Source organism: Bos taurus, chromosome 25 (genome assembly GCF_002263795.3).
Source record: "Bos taurus isolate L1 Dominette 01449 registration number 42190680 breed Hereford chromosome 25, ARS-UCD2.0, whole genome shotgun sequence".
Lineage (NCBI taxonomy): Eukaryota > Metazoa > Chordata > Mammalia > Artiodactyla > Bovidae > Bos > Bos taurus.
Genome location: NC_037352.1, coordinates 20,870,867 through 20,889,232, shown reverse-complemented (window position 1 = coordinate 20,889,232; position 18,366 = coordinate 20,870,867). Strand labels below are relative to the sequence as shown.

General features: G+C 48.7%; 1 protein-coding gene across 3 annotated transcripts in view; it reads right to left on the bottom strand.

The window, feature by feature from the left end:
* Nucleotides 1-4,586: 4,586 nt before the first annotated feature.
* Nucleotides 4,587-18,366, bottom strand: part of SCNN1G (sodium channel epithelial 1 subunit gamma) — a 31,333-nt gene continuing 17,553 nt past the window's right edge. For 2 of the 3 annotated variants that reach the window (XM_059881432.1, XM_024985043.2), the window contains exons 7-13: nt 13,449-13,547; nt 11,804-11,921; nt 10,724-10,802; nt 10,583-10,640; nt 10,332-10,393; nt 6,718-6,793; nt 4,587-6,422 (exon numbers count right to left, since the gene is read on the bottom strand). In XM_059881432.1, the coding sequence (XP_059737415.1) occupies nt 6,042-6,422; nt 6,718-6,793; nt 10,332-10,393; nt 10,583-10,640; nt 10,724-10,802; nt 11,804-11,921; nt 13,449-13,547 (873 nt within the window). In that variant the 3' untranslated portion in view covers nt 4,587-6,041. The remainder of the gene's footprint in view (nt 6,423-6,717; nt 6,794-10,331; nt 10,394-10,582; nt 10,641-10,723; nt 10,803-11,803; nt 11,922-13,448; nt 13,548-18,366) is intronic. The other variant, NM_001193174.2, reaches the window with a different exon arrangement.

The following is an 18,366-nucleotide window of genomic DNA, read 5'->3' as shown; positions in this document are numbered from 1 at the left end:
GGAGAAAGCCCTTGCTCTGCAATGAAGAGCCAGCAGAGTCAAAAGTAAATAAGTGAATATTTTAAAAATAAAAGAAAACAAAGTGATAATTAAAGCAGGACACTACTCTGCTGGCTCTGAAGATGGACGAAGGGGCCAGGCATCAAGGAATGCAGTTTCAGAAGCCAGAAAAGGCAAAAGGACAGATTCCCACCTGGAGCCCCTGTGGTGTGCATGGTCCTGCCACGCCTTGATCTTAGCCCTGTAAGACTCTTTTCATAGCCCTGGCCTCCAGAACTGTCAGGGAATACATTTCTGTGGTCGTAAGCCCCTCAGTTTGTGGCGATTTGGTATAGCAACCACAGGAAACTAACACAGCGCTCAGTAAACAGCTGTTAATGAATACACTGCCCAATCAGTAACTAAAGGAAACTCCGGTATTAAGTACAACAAGCAGAAGGTAACTGAGAAAACAAAGGCATTGTAAACAGAATGAGGCAGTTAAATTGGGCTGGACAGCCAGAAATCTGTGGGTTCTGATTTGGCTTTCTCTTTGTTAAAAGAAAGACCTGAGCACCCATCAGAAAGCGTTAGAAATCAATGAGCCCCAAACTCAGACTTGATGTCTCTGCGTGTTGAAGAATGAAATGGCCTTCCACATTCTGTCCATGGTACTTAATGCTCCAGTTTGCTGGGGTAGGGGAGGAGGTCAAGGCAGACTTCACAGAGATGGTGACCTCCATTCCTGGTCTTGGAGGGTGAGTAGAGAGAGAGTCTCTCTCTCTCTGCACTGTAGAGAGTCTACAGTGCAGAGTTTGGCATTGTAGCTAAGTTTGGGGGCCACCACAAGTCACCACTCTAGGGTAGGTCCTCTGACTTGAGGAATGTAGCTGAGGTAAGGGGGAGTCGCCAGGGGCATGTCAGCAGGACGTCTGTGAGGGGCTTGCCCTGCGGAGACATCCCCCCGGGGCAGAGCCTGGAGACTGGATGGGAGATAGGAGAGCTGGGGGATTCATGAGGAGGGGAGCCTTGTGCCCCTTTTTGTCTGGGCTCCGTCTCAGGCTCCAGCTGCATCTTTAGTGTACAGGTCTGAGTCCATCACTGACTCTCTTCCTGTTTGATCTGCTTTTCTTCCATGGTGACCTCATCCCCTCCCCTGTTGACCCCCACAAGTCTCTGTCTGGCCCAGACCTCTTGCCTGAGTCTTCAACCCCAGGAGAGGCTGGAGTCTATCTGATACCACCCCATGGGGTGCAGGCTTAGGGGGGACATGTTGAGTCTGAGGCAGCTCTGTCATCAGGGAGACATTCTACGGGCCACGGGATGCTTGAGGCTGGGACTCAGGGGCCTGGAAGGGAGGTCAGAAGAGCAGTGAGGTCAGGAGCTCAGTTTGAGAAGAACAAGGGTGCATCAAGAACAAACATTTCCACGACCTGCTTGTAGAGCCATTGCCCCTTGGAGTTGGTAATGTTGCATCCTGCCCACAGGCCATAGGTGTGAGGCCTTGCACCGAGGCCACAGCAGCGGAGCCCAGAACCAAGGTCACCTCCGAAGCTAATTGAGCCCCTTAGTAACCATTGCCAAAAGCCCCCGATCATCACTAACAAGCTTCCTGACTCCCAATTAGGCAAAGATGCCCACTCCAATAAACACCCTATGGCACCCCAACCAATCACCTAATGCCAACCTTTCAGCAGGAATTTTGTCTTGAGACTATAAAACTTGTCTATTAACTCAGTGAAAACTGTTGACTTGCCCTGGTCTGTCAGGATTTGTCGGTCTGCTGCACTTGCAGTGCCTACTTTAGCTCTGCTCTTTGTTCTTAATAAACTCACTCCTCTCTGCAATACTCTGTGTCTGAAAATTCTGCTCCAACCTGCGCTCAACTCCTGGTACGTGGCTGCTCATCCGAGGGGTCTGGGAATGAAGCAGTCCTCCCCCATCCCCACCTCTGTCTTTGCACAGGAGGGCCCTTCAGCTGAGCAGGCTGGACCTGAAGCCAGAGGATATCGGAGGGGAAATCCTCAGGGGCAGATGGACTTGAAAGGCAGGGTGCACAGTGGTTAAACACACGAGCTCTGAGACAAGCCAGGGTCCACCCATCACTAGGGATTGGGGTCACAAGAATGGGGCCCATAGAGATGGTGTCCCGGGCCTCTGTTTCCTTATCTACACCTGTACTGTGAGAATCCCACAAACCGGTGTGTGTGGAGTGCTCAGCAGATTCCCTGGCCAACAATAAATGCTTAATGAATATTAGCCATTGTTATGGTTGTTATTGTTTTTATTAGCTCCATAAACTTTTCCTAAACACCATCACTATTCTCAGTCTTACTCCAGTTTGGGGACAAAGAGATAAGACACAATTCCTGCCCTCAAAGCATCCACTGTTTAATGAGAAAGGAAAGGAAAGTGAAGTCGTTCAGTTGTGTCTGACTCTTTGAGACCCCATGGACTGTAGCCTGCCAAGCTCCTCTGTCCATGGGATTTTCTGGACAAGAATACTGGAGTGGGATGCCATTTCCTTCTCCAGGGGATCTTCCCAACCTGGGGATTGAATCTGGGGCTCCCACATTGCGGCAGACTCTTTACCATCTGAGCCACCAGGGAATTGTTTAATGAGAGAGACAGACAAATGGATAAGAAATTGTATGAAGGAATGGAAACTAAAGGGCTTCCCAGGTGGTGCTAGTAGTGAAGAACCCGCCTGCTGTTACAGGAGACACAGGAGATGCTGGTTGGATCCCTGGGTCGGGAAGATCCCCTGGAGGAGGGCATGGCAACCCACTCCAGTATTCTTGCCTGGAGAATCCCATGGACAGAGGAGCCTGGTGGGCTACAGTCCATAGGTTTGCAAAGTCAGACATGACTGAAATGACTTAGCATGCTCACTTGGAAACTCTCTTATAGAGGAAGCTAGAAAGGGAAGGGATGGGAAGACTCTGCTGAAGTGGTGATATCTGTACCTAGGAGGATGAGTGGAGGAGGAGAGAGGGCAGCATTTGGCACCATAGGTTGGCTAAGGCTGGGAGCCGGGCAGGAAGGAGGTGACTGAGCCATGGGGTGTCACCTGTGTGCTGGGGGAGATGTGGGTGGCTATGCCTCCAGATGCTCTTGACCTCCCCTTTGACAAAGCCAGGCTTCCCTGGTGGCTCAGACGGTAAAGAATTGGCCTGCAATGCAAGAGACCAAGGTTCAATCCCTGGGTTGGGAAGATCCCTTGGAGAAGGGAATGGCGACCCACTCCAGTATTCTTGTCTGGAGAATCCATGGACGGAGGAGCCTGGTGGGCTACAGTCCATGGGGTCGCAAAGAGTCAACACGACTGAATGACTAACACTCACTTTGACAAATCCAGCAAATCCTGAGCCTTGCTGCGAACGTTCTGCTTGTGACATCATGCTGAGGCAGGTTGGTTCCACAAATCTGAGGCCGGGCCCCCACCCCTCCTACTTCAGGGGAGGAGGAGGAAGCTCCCTCTGTGCAATGCCCAGGCAGGCATCCGTGGCAAGTTCCCTGTCGGCACTGGCTGCAGCCACCCCAGCCCAGCATGGACAGGAGCCAGGCTCTCGCCTTCTGTAACCTGATGCCTGCCTGCATCAGCCCTGACTTCTGAGCCCACTCCTCAGGCAGCTCCTGCCAGAGGTCACGGTGACCTTCTCCCTGTGTGCTGCCATGCCTCCTAGCAGTGCCCCACCTGCAAGGACCAGGGGAACCACTGCACGAGGCAGAGATGGCTGTGGCTGCCACAAGTCTGAGGTGGGGTTGGACCAGGCAAGGTTCCCCGTGCCTTCCTCTTTGTTTTTTTGACTGAGCTGGGCCTTAGCTGCTTTGTGCGGGCTTTTTCTGGTTGTGGTGAGCGGGGTCTATTGCTGTGCACTGGCTTCTCATTTTGGTGGTTTGTCTTGTTGCAGAGCACAGGCTCTAGGGCACACGGGCTTCAGGGATTGTGGCACGTGGACTCTAGAGCTAGGTCTCAGTAGTTGCGGTGCTTGGGATCAGTGGCTCACAGCTTGTGGAATCTTCCCAGACCAGGGATCGAACCCATGTCCCCCACATTGGCAGGAAGTTCTTATCCTCTGCGCCACCAGGGAAGTCCCCCCTTGCTCTTTCACTGAGTCTCCTGCCTCCATCTAGCAGCCATCCTTGGGCAGAAGGCAGTCCTGAAATGCAGGCCTGTCCACATTCACAGATGAGGGACTTCCTTCTGCCCTACAGCTGGGTGTGGAGCCTTTCCCTCTTCCCACCTGGACTGACAGGAGCCTCATCCTTAAAAGGCACAGACACTGATTGGATGCAAAAATGGTACTGATAAAGTGCATGGGCTCTGGAGTCACGCTGCCTAGGTTGGAAACCCAGCTCTGCAACTTCCTAGCTGGATCACCCTGGGCTAGTCACTCAACCTTTCTTTGTCTCAGTTTCTTCATCCACACAGTGGGATAACCATACCTACTTACTGTGCTAATCCCAGGGTTGGTAGATTTCTTTTTCTGTACAAGGCCAGGGAATAAATACTGTAGTCTTCCGGGGGGCTGCAACAGCAGCTACTCACCTCTGCCTGCTGTGGTAATCCAGCCATACACAATTAGTGAACAAAGGGGCATGACCGTGTTCCAATAAAACTTTATTATGGACACTGAAATTTGAATTGCATATAGTTTTCATGTCACAAACGGTCCTTCTTTTGATATTTTTAACAGTATTAAAAAAAAAAAAAAAAAACACCAAAATCACTCTTAGGTCACAGGCAAAAACAGGATTTGGCTTGTGGGTTGAAGAGTGCAGTCCCCTATGCCAATCTTTGGAAGTGCTGAGTGCAGCAGCCAGCACATGGTTCTTGAGCTGATAGTAGGCACCTACTGTGTGCTTAATACACGTCAGCTTCTATCATCATGGAAGGTGTGGATATGGCAGGAGGCAGCTGTCCACGTGGCTGACTTGCTGCTTAGGGGCAGGCCGTCAGTGGGGGAAGGTGGTCTGCCTTGGAGAAAAAGCAGCTGAGATGGGTTATCAGGAAGTCATGCCTTGGGCTACCACCGGACAGGAGTGGCCAACAGAGTCCTTTAACTGGCCCTTCTCTGCTAAGGGCCCAGAGTATTGGCTTAGCTGTCCAGAATGTGTCCCCCTCCCTGCCCCAGCTCAGAGTGAGGGCCTCCTGTCACACCCCTAGGTGCCCCCATAGAGCCCCCTTCCCCTCTAACACTCCAAGGACCCTGTGCCAGCTCCCTTCTGAGGGCTCAGAGCAGACCTTGCCCCCATGTCAGCGACTGTTGCTGCTGCTAAGTCACGTCAGTCGTGTTTGACTCTCTGCGACCCCATAGACGGCAGCCCACCAGGCTCCGCCGTCCCTGGGATTCTCCAGGCAAGAATACTGGAGTGGGTTGCCATTTCCTTCTCCAATACATGAAAGTGAAAAGTGAAAGTGAAATTGCTCAGTCCTGTCTGACTCTTCGCGACCCCATGGACTGCAACCTACCAGGCTCCTCCATCCATGGGATTTTCCAGGCAAGAGTACTGGAGTGGGTTGCCATTGCCTTCTCTGAAGTCAGTGACTAGGAATGGTTTATTCACAAACAGCTCCAGCTCCAGGCCCAGAGCTTCCTCCTATCTTTGGCACCAGGCAGTGAATGTCAGGCCTCAACACGTAAAGTCACATCCTTGGGTCCCAGCCCAGGCTGGAGGAGTGGCTGAAACCCCCAACTTGGGGCTTTGGAGGAATCTCTTGCTCTCTCTTTCTCTCAAGATCTGGCCAAGAACTCTGTCAGGCTTCACTCCTGGCCTTTGTCCAGGCCGGCCCCATCTCCTTGGCCCCATCTCTCTCTGTAGCAGGTGTGCTAAGGGGTTTGGCCTGCAGGATCTAGCTTGTCCTAGGCGGCCGTGAGTACGGCTGGGAGGGGTCCGACGGTCCCCTGCACATGCCCAGGCCCACCTTGTTCAAAGCAGACTCGTAGTCAATGTCTCTGAAAAGCCCAGCGAGGGGAGGACACCCCCTGTGTGCTGGAGACTCTAAGTTCTCAACCGTGGCTGGTGGTCTTGGCTCCATCTTTCTTCCCCGCCCTGCCTCAGGACTCAGCAGGCACCTGAGTGTCTGTGAGCTGACTGGAGAAGGCCCTCTCCAAGCGCAGGGTGTTGTATCTGGGGGGTGGTGTGCCAGGCACCTGGGACCCTGGGGCTGGAGGCAGACTCAAGGCAGAGGTGAAAGTGGGCAGGTCATCGTCTATGTCAAGGCTGGGGTTATCCCGGCCCTGCGGGGCACGGGGAGCCTCAGGGCAGGCGGGTGCTCGTCTCCGGGCCCACCACCCCTTGGCTTTGTGCCACTGGTGGCGGGCAATGATGGAGAGGGAGTCAATGAAGAAGACCTCGATGATCTCAATGACGCAGACGACGGAGCAGCTCATCCACAGGCCCAGCTGGCCACCGATGTTGGACAGAAGCTGTTCGATCTGCAAGGGAGGCCAAAGCACATGATCAAGGGGGAATCCCCACCAAGCTGGCTTCATGCAAAGACCCTGAGGCCCAAGGGAGCCACTGGTTAGCCCTGGCCCTGAACAGGTTTGGGGAAGACAAGGGCAGGCTGTCTGTCCCCTCCTACCCTGCCCATTCTGATCTGAGGCCTGGTTGGCCTTTGGTGGCCCTACTAGCTTGGGCTGGACCCCCCACAGTCTGACTCTGCTCCCTGAGGCCAGGCAGATGGGCAAAGTCGCAGACTCAGGACAGTCTCAGAAGGGAGCCACTCACGCTGTTGGCAGGGTTCTCCATGATGGATCTCTGGTTCAGGTCTTTGTAGAATATCAAGAGTTTGGCCAAGTCTGTCCTGTAAGAATTCCAATAGGCAGGGCCAAGGTGAGTTGGAGGCTTTTGTGCTCTAGCAAATAGCCAGCCCCTCAGCATGGCTGTGTATCTCCGGCCCAGCCCCCAGCAAGGCCCAGGCTCTGAGCTCCATAGGGTGTCTTAGAACCTGGTTTATGGGGTTCCTTGTGCACCACAGAGCACATCTCCAGCCGGGACCTAGTCACTCAAGCCATCCCTTCACTCAAAAACCATTTCTCCAGCTCTAGACTAAGTCAGTCCCCACAGCTGCCCTCCCACAACTAAACCCTGCAATCGTGATTGTCTGATGGCAATCTAAAACACGTCTGGGAGACAGGTAAGTGATGTAAACGAACCAGAGGGGAAAAATGATAATAACCATAATAATAGCTAGCACTTATTGACCACTTCCTGTGTTGCCAAGCATTCTTCCAAGAACCTTGTGTGAATTAACTCATTTAATTCGCACAACAGTCCTATAAGGCAGGTATCTCCATTTTACAGACATGGAAACTGAGACACAGATTGGTTGAGTAACTTGCCCAAGACTACACAGCTCATGACTGGTAGAGTTGATATTCAAACCTAGCTACATCTGACTTTAAAGTTCGTGCTCTTAACCACTCACTGGACTAAATTCCCTCCTGTTAGGACTGTGGCAAGCTAGAAAATTCATGCTTATCCCAGAAAGGTAGCCAGTACTCAGTACTCTTCAGTGCTTTGCAAAAATGGAAGTTGAATGTTGCCAGAATTTTTGATCTCTCAGGAAAAGTTGGAAATAACAGGTTATATTGGTGGAATCATATTTGGCTCAGGGGTCATCACTTTGCAATACTTGGTTTAACAGTTTTCAATGATTTCATCAAAGTCTATCTTTATTATTAGACTCTAAGGAGAGATAAGAAAGCCTTCCTCAGAGATCAATGCAAAGAAATAGAGGAAAACAACAGAACGGGAAAGACTAGAGATCTCTTTAAGAAAATCAGAGATACCAAGGAAACATTTCAGGCAAAGATGGGCTCGATAAAGGACAGAAATGGTATGGACCTAACAGAAGCAGAAGATATTAAGACAAGGTGGCAAGAATACACAGAAGAACTGTACAAAAAAGATCTTCATGACCAAGATAATCACGATGGTGTGATCACTCACCTAGAGCCAGACATCCTGGAATGTGAAGTCAAGTGGGCCTTAGAAAGCATCACTACGAACAAAGCTAGTGGAGGTGATGGAATTCCAGTGGAGCTATTTCAAATCCTGAAAGATGATACTGTGAAAGTGCTACACTCAATATGCCAGCAAATTTGGAAAACTCAGCAGTGGCCACAGGACTGGAAAAGGTCAGTTTTCATTCCACTTTCAAAGAAAGGCAATGCCAAAGAATGCTCAAACTACCACACAATTGCACTCATCTCACATGCTAGTGAAGTAACACTAAAAATTCTCCAGTCCAGGCTTCAGCAATATGTGAACTGTGAACTTCCAGATGTTCAAGCTGGTTTTAGAAAAGGCAGAGGAACCAGAGATCAAATTGCCAACATCCGCTGGATCATGGAAAAAGCAAGAGAGTTCCAGAAAAACATCTATTTCTGCTTTATTGACTATGCCAAAGCCTTTGACTGTGTGGATCACAATAAACTGTGGAAAATTCTGAAAGAGATGAGAATACCAGACCACCTGACCTGTCTCTTGAGAAATCTGAGGTCAGGAAGTAACAGTTAGAACTGGACATGAAACAACAGACTGGTTCCAAATAGGAAAAGGAGTACGTCAAGGGTATATATTTAACTTGGCTTATTTAAACAAGGCTGCTTATTTAACTGAGTACAGATGCAGAAACGCTGGGCTGGAAGAAGCACAGGCTGGAATCAAGATTGCCGGGAGAAATATCAATAACCTCATATATGCAGATGACACCACCCTTATGGCAGAAAGTGACGAAGAACTAAAAAGCCTCTTGATGACAGTGAAAGTGGAGAGTGAAAAAGTTGGCTTAAAGCTCAACATTCAGAAAACTAAGATTGTGGCATCTGGTCCCATCGCTTCATGGCAAATATATGGGGAAACAGTGGAAACAGTGTCAGACTTTATTTTTCTGGGCTCCAAAATCACTGCACATGGTGATTGCAGCCATGAAATTAAAAGACGCTTGCTCCTTGGAAGGAAAGTTATGACCAACCTAGATGGCATTTTTCAAAAGCAGGGACATTACTTTACCAACAAAGGTCCGTCTAGTCAAGGCTATGGTTTTTCCTGTGGTCATGTATGGATGTGAGAGTTGGACTATGAAGAAAGCTGAGCGCCGAAGAATTGATGCTTTTGAACTGTGGTGTTGGAGAAGACTCTTGAGAGTCCCTTGGACTGCAAGGAGATCCAACCAGTCCATGCTAAAGGAGATCAGTCCTGGGTGTTCTTTGGAAGGACTGATGCTGAAGCTGAAACTCCAATACTTTGGCCACCTCACTCGAAGAGTTGACTCATTGGAAAAGACTCTGATGCTGGGAGGGACTGGGGGCAGGAGGAGAAGGGGACGACAGAGGATGAGATGGCTGGATGGCATCACCGACTCGATGGACGTGAGTCTGAGTGAACTCTGGGAGTTGGTGATGGACAGGGAGGCCTGGCGTGCTGCGATTCATGGGGTCGCAAAGAGTTGGACACGACTGAGCGATTGAACTGAACTGAACTGAAGTACCTTGGAGGCAAGGATCATGTCTGCTTGGTCATCATGGCACCCCCCAGCACCTCACACCTTGCCTAGTGGACATTAAATAAGATGCTGGAGACCAAACTGGGGTAGGGAACCGTGTAAACAGTAATGACCCAGAGAAATGTGAGTTTACATGGCAATCCCCCACCCACCCTCTCCACCTTTGTCTCCATCTGTTGAGATCCTTGAACTCTGGCCTGGCTGATTTTTGCTAAAAGTCTCTTGGAAGTGAATTTTGATAAGGAAAATCAAGTGCGATTAGAAGCTGCAAGGTTTAAAAGAGTATTTTTCCAAGTGGGTCAAGATACATTAGGAAATCATGAAATAAATGTACTGAGCTTACTAGTACCTTTTACAAAGTGAAATATAAAAGATCAGGTTGCATGCACAGAGAGATTCGAAATCTTTATCAACTGATATAGGCACTAAGCATTTGGAACTATGCTGTGACCCGTCAGACGGTTGTAAACAATTGGTACACAAGTCGGATGGTTTGGTACACAAGTGTGCAACATCTGACAAGCAGCCTGAATGCCCTGTACATCATAAAAGAGTACTGTTTCATGATAGTTTTATTCTGGCGGTGTATTCAATGCACCACAATAGGATAAGTATCAATATTTTCATGCTGTGCGTTGTGGTCAACAGTTGAGAGCCCTTAGCCTAGAGCAGGGCCTACCTCATGATAAGACTCAAGAAATAACTGTTGAATAAAGGAATGAGTGAAGGGATGAACAAATGAAAAGGAGAGGGTTTAGCACAGAGGAATCAAGTAAGGAGGCTGGAACCAGGGTGGGCAGGAGCAGAGGGAGCAGGGCGGAGATCAGCTTACTTGTTGAGTTTCTTCTTTATTTGCTGGCTTTGGTCCCAGGTGAGAATAGACAGCAACCATTTCTGTGGTGGAGAAAGAAGTGGCCTGGGGATGCCTGGAGAGGCCAGAGCCAGCCTGTCTGCTCTCTCCTCTCAGCCCCAGCTCCTGACATGGACCTCCCATGTGGATCACCTCTGAGGCCAGAGGACTCAGCCAGGACCTCAGGCTACAGGCTGAAGGTTCCAGGGGGGAAGAGTGGGCAGAGTACTTACCTCGGAGACCTCCGATGGCCACTGTGCCAGGCTGGTGGTCAGTGTCCACTCCTTAAAGCTAAGCGGAGAAGGGCATGGAGTGAGTGTGGGTGGCCTGGCCCAGCCCAGCCGTGTTCGTCCCACCCCTTTGGGTCCACTCACCTGCAGGCTTCCTTGCACACCGACTGGCAGCCCAGCTCTTCCCGGACGAAAGCCTGGTGCAGCTGGTAGTAGCAGTACACTGAGGAACGGGGTGCAGGGAGATATGAACTTTGGGGCCACAGGGCCCTTTCTAGGGTTTCCCAGTGATGCCCCCATGCATGCATGCTTAGTTGCTTCAGTCGTGTCTGCCTCTTTGCGACCCCATGGCCCATAGCCCGCCAGGCTCCTCTGTCCGTGGGATTCTCCAGGCAAGAAGACTGGAGTGGGTTTCCACGCCTTCCTCTAGGGGATCTTCCTGACCCAGGGATCGAACCTGCATCTGCCTGCATCTCTTGCATTGCAGGCGTATTCTTTACCCAGGCTACTTGGGAAGCCTGATAACCCCACAGTCTCCTTTTAGTGATTTCACCTTCCACTTTCTACAAATACTAGTTCTCTGGAAACAATTGCTACCTTGTGATTTTGAGAGACAGAAAATTGCCACAGTTAAGAACATTAGCTGGAGGTGGGATGGGTTGGCAGTCCTTGCCTTGGGTCTAGCTTTGTTAGACCCTGGCTGTGTGACCTTGGGCAAGTTGCTTAACCTTTCTGAGCCTCAGTTACCTGTTCTGTGAAAGGACACTATCAATAGTCCCTACCTCCTCAAGCTGACAGAGGGGGTTAGGGACTTCGCAGAAGCTGGGTTGTAGCATTTGGTCATTAATCAGAAAGTGGAATTCAACCCAGGCTTCACAACAAGAGTGAAACTGGTTAATATCTCTCTGTCTCCCTCAGGTCAAAAGCCATCAGGGCAGGGTCCTGGGAGGGCCTTAGCTATTGCCAGGATGGGGCTGATGCTGCTCCTGGGGTGTGCAAGGTGGGGGGTGTGCAAGGTGGGGGTGTGCAAGGTGGGGAGTGTGCAAGGTGGGGGTGTGCAAGGTGGGGTGTGCAAGGTGGGGAGTGTGCAAGGTCGGGGTGTGCAACGTGGGGGTGTGCAAGGTGGGGGTGTGCAAGGTGGGGGAGTGTGCAAGGTGGGGTGTGCAAGGTGGGGGTGTGCAAGGTGGGGGTGTGCAAGGTGGGGGGTGTTGGTGTCTCACTCACTCCAGTTGGGGTGCTGCTGGTAGTTGCAGTAGTCAGCTCCCCGAGGTAGAGGCTGACTGTACTGGGCACATCCGCAGTTCTCTACCATCTTTGCCTGGAAGCACGAGTGAAGGCAGATCTGAAAGACAAGACCCAGGAGTTCCCTTAACCTCCTTGCTTGCGGCTGCCAGAGATCTCCCCTCCCTACATCCCCCAGTCAGAGAGGGTCAGCCTCCCACAGCCTCGGCAGACAGCATAAATGTACCCCTCATGTCCTGGCTGATAGGGTCAAAGGGACAAAGCTAGAAAACGTATTGGGAATTTGAGCTGTGGAGGCCAGGATGAGCTAGAGAGGGGCTGGGGTGGTCATTTGCCACCATGTGAGTGCTGACCCAGAGGTTAGTGGGGAACTTGGAGCAGGTGCCAAGAAACAGAGAAACAAACACAGTCTCCAACTTTCCAGTTTTCAGCTGCACGCACTCCACGCAGGATCCCTGGGGATCTTAAGGTACCATGATATCCACAAAGCTTAGAGCCATAAAAGCTAACAATGGGGGCTTGGAACTCAGGCTACTTGAGTTCATATACCAGCTTTGCCACCTCCCAGTTGTGTGACCTCAGGTGAGTTACTTAAACTCTCTGATGCTTTGTTGTCTTCATTTGTGAAATCAGTATAACAGCACCTACTTCATGAGGTTGTTGTGATATGAATAGAAAGATGTAAAGTGTTTGTAAATGCTAGCTTCTCACTAAATATTGTCCCGAGTGTCTTTCCACTGAGCTGACTTTTCTTCTGTCTTAATGTCAGTGTGATTGCATCTCTATTTCTTACAAGCAGACCTTGTCTGACCACTAGTCTCTTTTCATTCAGTGTCTCCACCACCTCTCAGCTCAGCTCTAATAGAAGCTAGAGGATTCAGGGCAGAGGGCGCCTGGTTCTTTTGCTCTGCTGGGTGATTCTCATTTGACTCTCTAGGTGTCCTGGTGGGAGGCAAAGGGCAGACTCGCAAAACAGAAGACAAGGTGTAACAGGTGATCGCACCCAAGGGTCAATGTAGGTAGTAACTAATGGGTGGTGGAGAATGCAGGGAACCAAAGAACGTGTCTCATTTGATAAGGCCACTCTACCCACTGTTTATCCTGTAGGAATACGGGCCCATTGTTACCAGATCTTGTTTTTCAAGAGAAGCTAGAAATCTGGGTTTTCTTATGAAATTCCCCGACTTTTAAACCGGGTGAAAAACCAGGTGGGCAGGTTGGTAGAGGCCTTGGAAACCACCGATTAGCAGTTCCTGATCCAATGCAAACTCCCCTGGTGGCTACTGAGGAGCACACAACTTGTCTAAGGCTGTCAGTGGATAAAAGGCACCCCTTAGCCAGCCCCTCCCAGACTGCCTCCTCCTCCTGTCTCTCATTCCCCAAGGCTGATTTGGAAGCAGGTTTGCCGAGCTGTACGTTCTGTTCCACGCAAACCTCGACTAAGCTCTGGTTACAGGTGGGTTGAAGAGGACTGGAACCAGCCGGCATCATTTGTTCTTGAGATCTTTGGATGAACCCCAGGATTCTCACCACAGTTCCTGGTCCCAGACACACCCCAACCTATGTATAATTCTGTCTCCTGGGTCCAGACCACAGCCTGGGGCTGGGTGCTGTCTCCAGCCTGTACCTGGAGGGAATACGTGGCATTGTAGATGTTCGTGATCTGCACGTCACTCCAGTCCTCCGTGCACTGGCTGTAGGGATCACTCAGCTTGAAGGACTCCGTCTGTAATCACAGCAGCACATATTCAGCCCTGCACCTCTCCAGGACCCAGACAAGGGGCATTGCTAGCAGCTTCTAGGAGCTGAGCAACCACCTACTCATTCATTTAACCAATTTATTTATTGAGCACCTACTAGGAGCTTGATGCTATTCTAGGCACTATGTCACTCAGTTGCTTAGTCATGTCCAACTCTTTGCATCCCCATGGACTAGCCTGCCAGGCTCCTCTGTCCATGGGATTTCCCAGGCAAGAATACTGGGGTGGATTGCCAGGCCCTTCTCCAGGGGATCTTCCCGACCCAGGGATTGAACCTGAGTCTCCCACATATCCTACATTGGCAGTTGGATTCTTTACCACTGAGCCACCAGGGAAGCCCTCTTGTGAGCACTATGGAATCCACAATGATCGAAATAAGTTCCCTGCTTTCCTGGAGCTCACATTCTAATGCAGTAGACAGATGACCAAAAAGCAAATAAATCATTTTGAATAATTTTTTATAGTGATTAATGGAACTAGGTAGAAACTGGAAGGGTTGGGAGGAGGGGACAACCTTTCCAAAGTGATTAGTAAAGACATCTTTGAGAAAAGAACATGTTGGTTGGACATGGAATGGCAGGAAAGAGCTGGACTTGTCAAGAAACATAGGAAGAGGAGTAGGCAGAAGGAGCAGCCAGAGTGGAGGCGGGAGAGGGCCAGGGTGGCTGGACCATGGTAAAAGGGAGAGCTGTTGCTGGAGATGACGTCTGAGAGGGATTTAAGGACAAATTGTGGCAGTCTCCTACACTGCTGAGAAACATGGGTTTGGATTTGATTTTCTGAAGAGTAGTGAGCCACTGAAGAATCCACGGGGATGGGGCAGGAGGGATTAGATGAGCAGTGACTGTGCTGCATGGTATTCTTGTCTCAGCGAAGGACTCATTTCCTACCTTCTTGCCTTTTGGTCCCAGAAGGTGATTTGGAAAAATGGACTTTCTTATAGAGGACCAAAGAATGCCCAGCAGTATAGAATGATACCCTGATCAGAGGAGGTAAGAACATTGCAACTCACTATTTGAAAGCCTTATTAAATTATGTTTTTTATTATGGCTTACACATTTGATTCTAGCTTAATATTTGTCACTATAAAGGAACAATCCAGACAAGACAATTAGGGGAAAAGAAGGATAATGTCTCCCAAGGGGGAGCAAATATAGAATATAAATTGTGACCAACTCACAGCTAGGATTTGGTGTGTGTGTGTATGTGTGTGTACAAAGTTTTTTTTTTTTTTTTGAGATGGGGAGGGTAAAGGGCAAATGGATGTCAGATTTATGGGAGGGAAGAAAACTCCTGAAAAGTGGCTGAATAGAGAGAAAGATAGTTGGGGGTGGGTGGGGTGAGGGGGAAAGAAATCAAGAAGTTTGGTGCAGATAGAAACTGTAGCCATCTCAAAGGGCTACGATCTCTTTCTGTTTGTATTGTAATTCATCTGTTGATCCATTAGTCTTCCTCAATTAACTGCAAGAACCTCCAGGGCAAAAGACAGGGCTCATTTTAAAACATTTAAACAGAAGAAGCAAAGAGGAAAGTAATCATCTGATTTCCTCCCTTCCCCTGGGCACCTACTTCAACAGGTCAGATTTCCATCCTGAGACCCAGACAAAAAGATTCACATGTTCCCTTGCCCTACGATATCCTTTTCTCATTCATAATAAAGAGTGTGTCTTTCCGTGTCAGTATAGAATAAACAGACTTACTTCATTCCTCTAAGAGCTGGGGAACAAAGAGATTCGGAGCTTCTAGTACATGCCAGGGCTAGGCTGGGAAATGGGCACAAGATGCCAAGCAGTGGCTTCCCTCAGGGCACTTTCACCCAATGCTACCCTCTAAGCTTCTCCAAGCTGCACACTCCCAATCAGGTGTCCCTTGGAGCCCCCAGGTCCTGCTAAACTGGCCACAGAGCCTCGAGTGTCAGCCCTGGGCTCTATTTGCCTGCAGGGAGCGTTCAGTACCCTGAAATCTAGAGGAGAGGGTCTGTCCACACAGGTAAGCCCTATGCAGTTGGCAAAGGCAGCTGTGGCTCCTTCTACTTTGAGAACCAGCCTGAAGACCACTTCCAGGAAACTGATTGTGAGAAAATCATTAACATCGTGATTTTTATGCTTTTTGAGTATTCAATGGCCCTTTACTCTGAATGATGCTTATCAAACTCAGAGCTCCTGGATTATTCAGGCTGTTTCCTAAAACACCTGGGCTGGGGCAGGTAGGGCAAGCAGCCTTTTTAGAGTGGAATAGATGTCTTCAGCTTCTCGGAGCCTCAGTCAGAGGAACCTGGACAGAGCCCTGGCTTTCTCTCACTCTCTCTCCCCCTTACTCCCTCATGTTTCATTTCCGCTTTTCCCTGTCAGCTTTCCAGAACTGCTGACATGGGCAGGGTGGGGAAACATTTTGGCTTCTGTCCTGATCCCTAGAGACCCCAAAATGAAAATGAATATATGTGTGTGTGTGAGAGAGCGAGAGTGTGTGAAGTTTAAACAGATGGATAGATAGGTGTGTGGTATGCATGCACACACAGGTGTGTGTGGGTGTGATTAGGCGTATGTGTGCACATGTGTTGTATGTGGGTGTATGGGGAAACAGACTCATTTTTCTCAAACCAGGTCCTATCTGCTTCCTTCTGAGAATTCTGGGGGAGGAGGGAAGTCAGACAGGAATCCTTAGCTCACCCCTGTAAAGTCTGAACTGTGTCAGAGAAACACCCAAGGGCAACAGGAAACCCTAGATGGAGTTATGGGTGCTTTGACTCTCTTTTCTTTTGTTTTGTTTTTATATTGTAATAAGTTATGAAATAATTCCTAGATGCTAATAAATTATAAGAATTTGTGTTCCTAATCAGTGGAGGAAAAAGAACTATTCAACATATGAAGTTAGGACTACTTGTTAAGAATTTGGAGGAAGTAATAAATCCTATCTCAATTTCAAATCCTTCAGAGATAGAAATTCTAGTGGGTTAAACTTTTAAATGAAATAATGAAATATTAGCTGAATAAATATGCACCAGGGAAAAATAAATGTATCAAAAACAATAAAATTCAAGGTAAAAAGAAAAAATAAAGAAAAGAAATAATGAAATAACTGGAAGGAAATTCAGCTCAGTATCTGATCTCAAGGAGGAAAAATACTCAGTAAACATAATGACTTAAGAAGAAACCGAAGACTTTGACTATGTAAACATCTGATGTTTTGCATGTGAAAAAGGTAGCATAATGAAAACTAAAATGAAAGCACAAACTGGGAAAGATATTTGTAACACATACGGCAAATCATTAGTACTCCTTCTAAATACTATATGGAAGAGAACAATATCTCACTCATAAAGAATGGGGGTGTCAGGAAGGACAAGAAAAATCTCCCCTAATGCTTATTTTTCCATCCTTTCATATCTCTTTTCTTTAAAAAAAAAAAAAAGGTGTATAGTAACAGCCAATATTTTTGGAGCACTCAACACACACCAAGCAGCATGAATCAGCTCAGTGAATTCTCACCAGCCTGTACAGTAATTTACTATCAGCCCTATTTCACAGTGAGGTAACTGAGACACAGAGATCACACGACCAAAGTGCAAAGTTGGGGTTTGGATCCTAGTTGTCTGGCTCCAGAGTCTGAGCCCTTAATTCCTGTTACCAACATGCCTGTGAAAAGAAGAGGGTGCTTTAAGATAGGAATGCACAGTAGGGTTTGCAGTGGCAGTGAAGTCTCGCCCCTCTTCAGGGCCTGGTCCGCAGCCCCCTAGGTGAACTTGTCTTTGCCCACTTCCTCATCTCCCATTCATGATCCAACCTATTGTGCTTTGGTTTCTGTTCCACTCCTTCCACTGAAAACTGTTCTGGCAAAGAACCAGTGACCTCTTGGTTGCAAAACCCAGAAAACAGCTTTTACCCTTAATCTTGCCAGACTGCTCAACTGTGTTTGGCACTCTAGCTAACACCTTCCTTGAAACGATCTTCATTTCTTTGACACCAAGCCTTTCCAGCTTCTGCTGCTACTTTGGTGCCTCTATTTCTCCATTTCCTCTCTGCTCAGCCCTTAAACATCTGTGTTCTGTCTCAGGTCTTGAGTGATGGCATTTATTTCTAAGTCTAGAACTATGTTAGATGCAGCCCACACCCCGCCATTGCCTCTGGATTTTTCTCCTGAGCTCCAGGCTTAGAGCATCTAATCACTGGACGTTTTCAGCCTGATTTCCCAAAGCTACACCTTGGGTATGTGCCAAACTGAAGTGGTCATTTTCTCCCTGAACCCTACTCTTCTTGTATTCCCTAATTCAGAACCTGTACTCCCATTCAACACAATACCCAAGTCAGAACCTAAATATGGATCTAACTTCCCCTGGCCTTTACCCGATGACCTTGGTTGTCAAGCAGTGTTGCTTCCACACTGTAAGATCTCTCAAATCCAGTCACTTCTGCTCATCCCCACAGCCATTGCCTCAGGGAGGGAGTCATAATTTCTTTCTAGTATTACTGTAAATACTTGGCTGCTACTGTAAATACTTGAGCCCCAACTTGCTCAAACTGTGATTTGAATACTCTAGTATTTTGAGTGCGCTTCAAAGTGGTTTTTCGAAATGATTCACTACATTATGAATCATTTTGAAATGAGACTTCAAATCCTTTCTGCAACCCCCTTTGTAATTGCTCTGCCCTTTGTCTGGAGTGGCCCTTCCTGATTCTATTTGCCTGACATTTGTCCTTAAGAAATCATCATCTAGAAAGCCTAGACCAACAGCTTTTGTCCTGGCTCCGGTTCATCCAGCCATCCAAAAATATTTACGGAGGATCT